Genomic DNA, 12263 nt, shown 5'->3' on the forward strand with positions numbered 1-12263 from the left:
TTTCGAAAAATGTAGGAAACTTTGTGAGTACTGACTAGGGTTAAATGAAGTGCATTCTGACACATTTGAAAAATTGAAAATTCTGTTATCATTGGGCAACAAATAACCTGCATATCTTTGAGTGTTGGCTGTCATAGAAGTAATACCATTTGGACTGAGAAAGGGAGGATGGGTCACCTGCTCGATCACGTGAATTCTTCGGATACGCTAGTTACATTCCACAGGACTAACAAGGCTTTCTAAGAAAACTAGATGTAACTTGTTTTTACAATTTCATATGTTACAGCACATACAGCCTTGTTTTTATCAATGTGTTTCAGATTTATTTACCCACTGGAGCAACTATCCATGTTACGTTACGAGGAGGTAGGTATAAGTATATGATGGATATTGATATTACACCAACCTTGCATGAATATAAACGAATCACAGGTCTTTGTGGAAACCTAGATGGAAAAAGCTGTAATGACTGCACCAGCAGGGGAGGCCAGCTTTGTTCGGAACCGCCTCCAAATCCTGGGTGTACAGGAGGATATAACTATTTTCCAGAGGTTTTCACGGAATCATTTAGGTAAGTAATACTGTGATTCGATAGAGTAATGCTAGTTATATACAATTATCAATTGATATTGAACGTACATGTAATATCGGATTAATATTCATCAAAATTTATTGCTGTAAATATATCCTGTGTAGATTTTAGGAACGTAATATATTTGATTCTGATTCTCTCCTCTAGAAATCCTATCTGATGTAATTATTTGATTTCCAAGGTGTATTCAAACTCTTAAAAGCTATGGGTGTTGTTTTTTTGCGTTCAATTATGCTTCACTTTTGGTAAAATTTGCAGTCCATCTTTTCATCCTTCCGTTAAAATAGTTAGAGAAACTGTATGAAAACAATATTTGGCTGAGAGACAAAATGCCATCTTCTTGTTGTGATATAACGTATCAAATATGTTTCCCTGGTAGTAAAGGAAAATATCGCGATGTTCTGCTATTGATTTAATTGCCATGGGTAACAGCGTATAACTATCAAGAAAATAGAGTGAACAGTGAACACGGTTTTAAACGTGCAAAAATGTCTACGTCACAGTCAAGGAACAGAATGCAATATGACTTGTAGAGCTCTGTGTAAAACGTTTCCCTCCACATTAAGTGGATGTTATTCAACTCCCAAGGCATTAAATAATCACGTGGAATAAACTGTAGATGCGTTTTGGTGGGTTACACGGTTAACTTTGACCGGGACTACTTTTTAATCAAGTGATTCATAGAGCTGATAAGTGAAGACCGCTTCACGCGGTTGCGGAAATGATAACGTACAAAATGTATCGCACTTGTTTATTTTTCTGATAATGAATTTTCATATTTCTATCAATTTACTGTTTTAAAGTCAATAAACTTGTTAATTGCTTGTTATAACTTGTAATAAATAGTGATATGTCCATGTGTATATTTATGAAATTGTAAATTTTGCTTATTATTAGCGGCATTTCATTACAGGTCATATCCTTGCGCTCCAACTGATAATATAAAGAAAACACACACATGAACACAAAAGAGGCCAATTCATCATAGGAAACAGGACTTTTAATTTACTGTTGAAGAAACAGACCATAGAAACTCGTGATCGTTGCATATGGCATTTCTTTCACTCTCAGTAGCTATTTTTCAAAAAGTAGCAAATTATGAGTGGTTTTTTTGTGTGACGTAGTAACTGTTCATATTTCTATATTTCCCATTGCCTTAATCTATAACACGAAGATAATTTCAAAGAACCTTCTCATTTTTTTTCGTTCACATAGACTTACAGAAGAGGAAAATCTTTTAAACGTCGATCCTGATTTACATTTACTTGAGCCATATCCGTCATCCAAGAAAGTGTGCTTTTGTTCCAAAAAAGATATCAACCAGCATGGGACCGAGTTTGCCTCTACAGTTTGTTCGTACAGACAATACACAAGCTGTGGTGATGGCTTGACGTGTATTCTAGTAGGAGATCACGGAAGTATCGTGGGACCAAAGAGGGACATTCAACAACAGACGGATTTCAATGAAAGAGAAGAGAGGGTATTTATTTTTTTTCTAAATACATAATCTTACTGTACTGAACTGATCAAATTGTTACCAAAAATGTATGCATACAAAGGACAATGATCTTACCTGACTCTGAGTTGAGGCTATTTGTGGAGACCTTACAATGCTACTTGGTCGATACAGGTATGTTTTTATAACATATCTATATAAACTAACAAAAACTGGTATGATGGTTTACATATCACGCGTTTCCGAAAGTACCTCCTCAGAGCCTGAACAATATCAAACCAATTCCTTACTTTTGTCATTTGGTTTACCGATGTTAAATACCATGTAAATGCACGCCAACAATGATAGGCGACGAACTAGACCAAGTTTGGCTAGCTTGTCTATGTCATCACCTACACTAAATCTATTCTTCGTTATTAGATATACTCCCTCAAATGGTATAATGCCATGTATGCGATGACAGACAAAACTGTATTCTCTTTGTTATCTTCCCTCATTACCATTAATCCTTCCTTTCCAGTCAGCCGTTGTTATGACAGAGGTCGAAGCAACTGCCGCCTGCAACCTTGCATTGATGGCATCACCTGTCTACAGTGTGTGCACTAGTATTGGTATATCCTCCCCGGAACTCCAAACATGCACAGCGGATCTGATGGTAATTATCGATTAAATATAATGATTTATTTTAATGCAATCTTTCTTGCAATTGCAGTTGATTTTCTCTTTGACTCCTCTTCCTTCGTGTGTACATGTCACGTGGGTTTACTTCACAGTATGTTTGATATCAGGAGTGTATATACAATGACTTGCTTCCTACCGTATATACAGTTCTTTGTGCTGGGATTATATGTCTCTAATGCCTTCTGGATGTTTGTTTGGAATGTGTTAAAAACAATTTGCACACGCGTCGTCATCGACGAGTGCTGCAAAACGATTTTTAAGCAAGATAGTATCTGGCTCAAGAATGATCGAAAGATATATTAAGAGATAATAAGTAAAGCCAGCGTAATTAAAGTATCATGGTTAGTAGTACATGAAGGGAGATAAATCCTACATATATGATTGGGATATCATTCCTACATGCATGTTTGGGATATCAATCCTACATATATTTGTGAAATAAATCCTACATATATGATTGGGAAATAAATCATACATGTATAATTAGGAGAAAAATCATACATACAATGTATATCAATTTTACCAATATGAGTTTACCTATATCCGAACTATTTCCGTCTCCAGCTGACTGGGGATAGTAACTGGACGATGTATGCAGTGGACAGATTCCAAAGCGCATGTCTCGATACGATAAAAAAGAACTCAACACTCCAAGAACACTTCCCTGATGAAATTAACACAATAAAAAACTTCACGTGCCCAAATAGCTGTTCAGGAAAGGGATCATGTTCTAACGGTAAGCAAATCTGAAATCTGGCATGAAATATGTACATCATGAAAAAAGATATCTTAGATCAAAACATTACTTTATAACAGTTTCATAAAGTCAGTTGTATAAATGTATACAAATGTTGTTAACACATCAATATTCAATTCTGGTATTGGAAGAAACTCATTTCAAAGATGCTTATTGCATATTCTGTTGTCGTCTAGCTTCATTTTGATTTCTATCAATTTTCTCATAATAACTACCATAAGAATAATTCAGTGTGTTCTTTTTCCTTGGTGATGTGACTTCTCTTCCAACATCTAGGGTATTACCGACGGCTCTTCACTAGAAACAAACTGACGTCATTGTTATAAAAAGAACATCATTGAGGATGAGAGAAACAAAATGATGATGATGATGATGATGATGATGATGATGATAGGAAAATACAGAGCAAATATTGTTAAAGCTTGCCAAAAAAAAGGTTTCTTAAATTGGCAATATATACCCATAAGAAAAGCATTTTGATATATATTTTTAGGAGCGTGCACTTGTGATGAAGGATATGCATCAGACGACTGTTCGTATGATTTATCCATACCAGTATCCATATCAGGTCTGGGAAATGACGACTTATGTGATCTCCAGTATGGGTGTGACTTCATTGTGATCGAAGGACAACAGTTCCCGTATGGCAGAAACTACACGTGTCAATTTATCGGTCAGATGGTAAGATAGACTTGTTTTGTCTTATTGCTTTATTAAATCCGTAATTTCTTGCATATGTGTCTATTTTCAGTCCCCAACCGGTAAAAACGGTTAAAGCTATAGGTTTCCTTCTTGTTCATATGTACGTAACGACAAAGATTGTGCTCTAGCGGCTTCACTCCTAGAGTGATGTTGATCAAATTTAACATAATAATTAGAGACTTCAATATCACAGACATATTTGAGTTTCAGGATTTTTGGGTCAAGGTCACTGTTTCTGTTTTTAGCGAGGGACGCAGGGGACATGTATTGCTTCAGCAATACGGAGTATGCTTGTTAATTATATATGTACACCTAAATCATGGGGTTAGACGATTGCATTCCATTTCTCAAAAGCAAGCGATGAATTGTTAACATTTCAATTCTAATTTACCATTGCCACGTTGAAAACATTATACAACTGAATTGTTGTTGTTGTTGCTGTTGCTGTTGTTGTCGTGGTTGTTTCATATTAACAATATGGATATATCTTTCAGACGTTCGTCAATTCATCTGTTCAGATGGTGGATGCTCAAAATGTGACAGCTCAATACCGAAGTCTTTTTGAATTACTTTGTGATCTCCCGGATGTTGAAAATATCCCAGGAAGACTCGGCGTAGAGTACAATGTCTATGTTGCCATGGATTCATTTGATTTCAGTGACGCGTGGAACTTCGTCGTCATAGATACGACCTGTCAAACTTTCACCTATGAGGAAGGAGCAGTATCTTTTGATATCCAGGTATATCCATGGAACAAACTTTTTTGTTAGAAATTCTATCACAATTTTTTTATCATTTACATGCTAATAATGTGATGACAAGCATAACAAACAATCTGTTCTATTTAGGCATTGTTAGTTTTGTATTTCGTGTTTTCTATACATTCCAAACATACAGTAAAACTCGGATTAGTCGAAGGTCGACGGGACCAAGCAAAATATTCGACTTATCCGATGGTTCGACTTATCCGTGTCCGTTTGTATACGGAGACAAGGATTTTAAAGGAAATAAATAACCGTTTGTTTTCTTTGCAGGAAGGGTATTGTTTCATAGAAGGTGTGTGTATACTAACAGGCTCATATGACCAGGAGGACTTGTGTCAGGAATGTAATAGCCAAAAGGATGTTTACACATGGACCGAGTCTAAAGGTAAATTACGGAAACTTCTTAAGAATCTATATGTCACAATATTGTGATATTTACCTTATAGGATAACAGAACGCATTGTTATAGCGCATTTCGCAAAAAGGAGTTTTCGTTTCACGTGTAATAAAAGTCTTTTGAAAAATATAGATTGTCTAAAAAACATAAAATGAGGATGATATCAGTTATCTCTCGTTACAGACTGTGCTGTTAGTGACCTGAGAACGGCGGAGAATAATCCTCAAGTGACTGTCATCGTTGCGGTTACGTGTTCCGTCGCCATTGTCATACTCTTTGTCGGTTTTGGAGTTTATTATTGGAAGGTGAAATCCACGTAAGTACTCATTATTGCAGTTTATATATGCATGGAGACAAACATTTTTATGGCGCCAATTAACATTCTCTTAAACATAATTAAATAATCAAAATAACTAAAATGACCAACAATTAGCATTGTTTATTAAGACCAAAGGTGACATTCTATTTAATGAAAGCATGATGTTGACATCTAAACTGTGAGTAAACAAATAGTGTCTTTTAATCTGTTTTAAATAAATGAAAATATATTCCCTATTTAATCAGTACAGTGTATATCTACACTATCATATAGCTTAAATGTAATAACTACATTGATGTATGCCCTTTCGCATGATTATTGATGTTACCTGTGTCGTTGCAGTAACTCTGTTGTGAAGGACATCTCTGTTGGTTATTCTACGAAGGCAGATGCTGTGGAAAACATTCACTTCAACCAACCCCAGAATCAAAAACAAAACAGCAGTTTTTCTCTTAAAAGCAACAAGACACAGCCATTTCCACTTACAGGGAAGGTTTGAAATTGTTGTCACCAAGCAATATAACGAGTTGAAAAAGAAACAATAAGTCAATCCAAAGTATCATGTGATATAGCAAAACAAGTGACTTTCATTCCACAGCAGCTAGATCAAAAAATGAATTCGAAGTATCGTTTTTTCCTTAGAAATGAATATCTCTTTGACCAAATTATATAAGATAAGATATACCTGACTTTGTTAGAAATTATCATGTTTTAGAAATAGATCCCATATAGCAGGAATTACTGGAGATATATATGGAATTAAATAGATATGTTTGTCAAGATATAATTCCATCAGCCAAAAGGACTTTCTTTGGAACATAAACTGGTGACTTGCTGCAGTAACTTCGTCCGCTTAGTTTAAAACCTTGGTAACCATCCTATATCAGGAATAACTAGTTTTATATCTATTTCGGAACAATCCATTGATTTAACATACATGTCTATATGTATACAAACGCATACAAGTACTCTACTAGATCCAGCTTCTGGTCAAAGTATCAAACCCAGTGGTATGTATTTGTATGGGTGTTTTCGACAAAACATAAGCAAATATCAAAAGCTGCTGAAATACCTAACCGCTACTATCAAATAACTGAAATATTATGATGGGAAGGAACTCTTGAAATCAATAAACCACGTTTATTCAATGAATCGCCCTGTAGGAAGGTCTTAAGAATTATACATGCTGCCCCATTGCATGATCGGTAGAGGCGACTAAATTTAGGATCGTATCTTTTCTCTTAATTCTTTCCAAATAATTGTCTTCCTTATAATGTCTCCCTTGACAATGTCTCGCTTTTGGTCTTTAATGAGCATTTGCCGCTATCAAAAAAGTTTTGGGTTATGTCCCTTTGCCGGGTTATACAATAAAAATGGTTGTTGCTACTCCGGTTCGGGGGATTAGACGACGATTAGTTTCTAACGTTGTCAGTATAATGTAACCGAATGAGTACATTACATTCGGTATGTATCAGCGAAGCAGCACTAATAAAGTCGGTATCATACCGAGGTTTCAAAATCTACAAGTGTATCAAGATAAGGAAACAGACAACCCTATTGACCTATATAGGCCAAGCGAACAATCATGGGGCAAACACGTGCACCAAAACACTCCAAATGCATTCTGTGTACAGTCTGGTTTCTTGATGTAACAGTATTGTTTTATTGTCGCGACTGGTATCATCTAATTAACTATTATAATCAACGTCATTATCTTTAAGTTCGTGTGAAAGTTTTACTTGATTTAAATGACACCTCGCATTAGATTTTACGGAAATATCTTTTTTTTTCAATACAAATTTCCATTTTACATGTACTCTTACAAGCCTATACTGGATGTCTAACCGTTAAATTTGAAGTTGAGTCACAAAGAATTGGTATTAAGGTTTCCTCTTTATTTATTTGATTTATATTATTCATTTTGTTTATTTATTCATAATTAGTATTAAAAAGATAAATATGCATAAAACATAATCATTCTCCAAATGTGACAGTTAAAGTCGCTTTAAGTCATTACTTGTTCGTAATGGACCCGAAATAGTGTTAACATGATATTGTTTACTTAGTCCGTATATACATGGATATTCCGTTTCTTTGTTTTACTGTAGTTGTGTATAGTCTAAACAGAATGACCTGTCGAGTTCAACTTTGATCAGCATATTGATTACAGACGAGTCTATAGTCACTTAAGGGAAATAGGTGCTTTGTATATATACATGTATATCAGTTAGTTGTTTATAATGTAACAAACCTTATCATCAGCTGCATCATTTGTATTTCTACTGGTCTAGATTTAGCGACAAAACTGTTAACATGTGAACAATTGATCATATAGTTACTTGAATATGTGTAAACCTATAAATGATAAAATCCCTGTGTTGTCAATATAAAATTGTAACAAAAACGAATGGTCCAAAACAGCACCCTGCTGGACACAGTAGTATTACTAATCAATATGTTTTGTAAACGCACCTGTGCACAAATGGAACAACCCACTTCCACGAAAAGGTCAACGCGACAGGTCATACTGAATGATGTGTGTATATACCAAAATTCATTACCTACTATAAGGAATTTACAAGTATTACCCAATAACTTGACATGATTGTAGCATGCGTGTATGTAATATAATATAATATTAATTTATTATTCAGAATCTGTTAATTCGGATGAATAATTAGAATTGCGGGTACGTTGTGAAAAAAAAAGACAAATTCACTAATGGGGAAAATCAGTCAAAATATCATCGGCATGGAAATAATAAGATAAAATGCATATTGTCCATAGGCTTTTGGAAAATTTCATATTTTTTGTGTGTGATGGTGAACAACAATAGGTGTAATATAACATATGGCCAATTATGTAATCTTTTGTTTGTGTGTTTCCCTCTTTATATCCTTAGATCTAGTATAGAACCTGTTCATTTCACAATCCTGTGTATGAAGACATGTTTCTGATTATACCATCATTTTTGTTAGTATAATTATTGTGGCATTAACTAAGCCGTATTATTATGTTATTGTTTTCAACTAAACTTACACATGTATATATAAATTGTTTGCTTTATTTATCGCCCTGTGAACAGCTAGGATGAATTTGAGGCTGGTTTGCTCGTAGTAGTTGGTAGCTACCTCAACGGAATCTATCATAAAATAAAATTGTCTTTTCCACTGAGACAACAACAAAATCACAATCCATGAACTCAACTTCCCGCGAAAAGGCAAACCATTCCCATGTTTATAGGCCTGTATTGCGCTATAAGACACAAATCAAGACCTTGTTGTCAAACGGATTTAGTGCCTAGTTATTGCACACGGGACTCTGGTATATAAAAAGATTATGCCAGAACCTCTACAGAATATGTTTTCACTAGTTTGTAAATGTTAAATGTCGACGATGTGTACCAATTTAAAGTAAGAGATTTTATTTATAAAGATTTTACACTGATTGCGAGAGTTACCTCCCTTCTACCATTCAAAGTGTACACGCAATGTTCCTGTCTATTGAGCTATATATTGATAGCAAAAATGACCCTTTAACCCCTTAGCGCTACAGATATAAAGACTTCTCGTCAGACTTCTAGTCACTTTACATAACAATATATTTAAATGCCACGCGTTGATACGTCCAAATTGAAAGGTTGCCATTAATTTCCATGTGAATGTAATGTTTAACTTAAATCTCTACAGCTGAAGGCATATCATAATGGCACGAATGACGGATTAGAATTTGTTTGTTTGTAAGACATGACAGATATACATCTATATTAGATTCAATTAAAATCGGCAAGTCTTCTCTCCGGTTAAAGGATCGTGGATAGCTGTATATCTGTATTACAGGGATCATATCAACGCTTTACAAAATGCTGTCTATTGCATTATTTATAAAGCGTGCCGGTGAGACAGGAAATTTGAGCTCTACCGATAAATGCAATCTTCTCAGAAAGCGTATGAGGAAATTGAACGAATTGATATTTATCACAATGCTACAGTTGTATTTTTAGCTCACCTGGCCCAAAGGGCCAGTGAGCTTATGGCATGGCGCAGCGTCCGTCGTCCGTCCGTCGTCCGTCCGGCAACTTTTCCTTTAAATCGCTACTAGTCCTAAACTACTCAGTGGATTTTGACCAAATTTGGTCTGAAGCATCCTTGGGTGAAGGGGAACCAATTTTGTATAAACGGTGGGTCTGGCCCCCCAGGGGCCTTAGGGGCGGGGCCCAATAAGGGAAATATAGCAAATTCTTTAAAATCTTTCTTCTTCTGTAGAAATAAAGGGATTTGATTCATATTTGATCTGAAGCATCCTTGGGTGAAGGGGAACCAATTTTGTATAAACGGTGGGTCTGGCCCCCCAGGGGCCTTAGGGGCGGGGCCCAATAGGGGAAATATAGCAAATTCTTTAAAATCCTTCTTCTTCTGTAGAAATGAAGGGATTTGATTCATATTTGGTCTGAAGCATCCTTGGGTGAAGGGAAACCAATTTTGTATAAACGGTTGGTCTGGCCCCAAGGGGCCTTAAGTGTGGGGCCCAATAGGGGAAATAGGGTTAATCCTTTAAATCGCTACTAGTCATAAAGTTATGAATGAATTAGAACCAAATTTGGTCAGGAACATCCTCGGGAGAAGGGGAACAGAGTTTGTATACATTTTTACTCTGAACCCCCAGGGGCCTGAGGGGCGGGGCCAAATAGAGGAAATAGGGTTAATCATTTAAATCGCTACTAGTCATAAAGTTATGGATGAATTTGAACCAAATTTGGTCAGGAACAAGTTTGTATAAATTTTTACTCTGAACCCCAAGGGGCCTGAGGGGCGGGGCCAAATAGAGGAAATAGAGATTAAGTCTTTAAATCGCTACAAGTCATAAAGTTATGAATGAATTAGAACCATATTTGGTCAGGAACATCCTTGGGGGGAGGGGAACAGATCTAGAGTTTGTATAAATTTTACTCTGAACACCCAGGGGCCTGAGGGGCGGAGTCTAAGAGGCCCAAGGGTCTTTCCCCACCCTAAGGGACTTAGTTTCTTCACAATTAGGTTGTAAAAATAACCCATAGGGTCTTTCAGTCCCGTAGAGAGTATGTGTATGAACAAATTGAACATGAACATTATTTTGACATTTGGTCAAATCCAACAAGGTGAGCGATACAGGCCCCATGGGCCTCTTGTTTATGATTTGTAGCAGGATTAGTTTGTACACAGGAAATAGATGATTCCTATAAAACTGATCTTATATCATATCCGGAAAAATCAACTAGATCTAGATCTAGTTACATTATCGACAAAATGTCCCTGACTGTTGACGAGTGGATTCCTAAATCTTGTCCGATCCTCCTTTACAATGTATACTGATTTCAATTTGAGTGAAATTTTAAATTCAAATTATATTGATTTAGAAATATGGGTTTCTCCTTATTGTTGTGATTAAATGTTTGACACGAAACATTTCCCTGGGAGTCCTGATTCTGTTTAACCAACTATATACGTTTTATGGTCGAAGTCATAGAGACGCCTAATCGTCAGAGATATACAGTCGAACCCAGTTATATTGAAATCCTCGGGGGTTGGGAAATACTTCAAATTAACCGGTTTTCAATATAACCGGGATCCAGCCTGTGGTCGACATATTTCAGTACCGCGCTACGTCAACGACACACCAATGTCCAATATAGTTAATCGACATATTATTTAGTCAGTATTTACAGAGACCTATATACTAGTATATAGGTCTCTGGTATTTAGAATTGGTTCTCAAATGATAATATTTTCACAATTTATTAGAGATAATGTTCAATTCAATGGAAGAAGTCTTCGACTGTTGTTTGTTTTTGTTTATTTTAAGTTCGCGGACACACGTGAAAACAGTTTCCGGTACATTAGGGCTACTTTCCAAGAAACTGCCTCTGAAATCAGTCCTGTGTGTCGGTGATAGATGCATTTCCATGAATTGTTTGAGGGTTGTTGTCAATATCACTGTCCTGGTTACGTTGTTAGCATTGTCTGTCAAATCCCTAAGCATGGCCTCGTCATTTTTAAATTGTCTCGTGTGTAGTTAAATGAGTCAATTTTGATTTATACATGTATGTTGCAGAATCTTACATTTTAACAGACAGAATAATTGTATATGTCTCTAATTGGGGTACACTATCGTCAGAATTTTATCTTGGGGAATCATTCCGTCAAGCTGACACATACATGTATGTACCTATCGCCAGAATCTCTGGGAACATGGGCTGATTGGTTTACACGCGTGTGGCCAGTTTAATGGGATATGACACGGAAATAATGAACCGATTGAAATGACATAGATTCTAAATTATTTTTGCGACACCATTTGCTTTGTTGCAAAAAGTTACTTTGCCTTCCCATTCTTATTTTTTCAGTACATTGTATCTAGACTTTTAGGAAGAAAAATGTAAGAATAAAAGTGATCATTTCGAGAGAAAAAAAGGATGAAAAATGCCAGAATTCTCTGAAAGTGTTTAGTGTTTACTGGAAGATTCATTGATTGCTTGCTTGCTTGCTTGCTTGAGTGAGTGATTGATTGATTGATTGATTGAGTGATTGATTGAGTGATTGATTGATTGAGTGATTGA

General features: G+C 35.9%; 1 protein-coding gene across 1 annotated transcript; it reads left to right on the forward strand.

The window, feature by feature from the left end:
• Positions 1–327: 327 nt before the first annotated feature.
• On the forward strand, positions 328–7191 carry LOC117342011 (von Willebrand factor D and EGF domain-containing protein-like). The gene is made up of 9 exons (XM_033903951.1): positions 328–571; positions 1808–2072; positions 2569–2703; positions 3294–3465; positions 3980–4167; positions 4683–4928; positions 5223–5337; positions 5533–5665; positions 6011–7191. Exons 1-9 carry the CDS (start codon positions 381–383, stop codon positions 6165–6167), a joined length of 1602 nt encoding a protein of 533 aa, XP_033759842.1. The 5' UTR covers positions 328–380; the 3' UTR covers positions 6168–7191.
• Positions 7192–12263: the final 5072 nt, after the last annotated feature.

This window comes from Pecten maximus, chromosome 14 (assembly GCF_902652985.1).
Source record: "Pecten maximus chromosome 14, xPecMax1.1, whole genome shotgun sequence".
Classification (NCBI taxonomy): Eukaryota; Metazoa; Mollusca; class Bivalvia; order Pectinida; family Pectinidae; genus Pecten; species Pecten maximus.

Excerpts from the sequence above, each read along its gene's own strand:
- LOC117342011 (XM_033903951.1), top strand. The coding sequence starts at position 381 with ATGATGGATATTGATATTACACCAACCTTGCATGAATATAAACGAATC. Across the intron at positions 572-1,807 it reads GTTTTCACGGAATCATTTAG|ACTTACAGAAGAGGAAAATC; the intron begins GTAAGTAATACT and ends TCGTTCACATAG. Across the intron at positions 2,073-2,568 it reads TCAATGAAAGAGAAGAGAGG|TCAGCCGTTGTTATGACAGA; the intron begins GTATTTATTTTT and ends CTTCCTTTCCAG.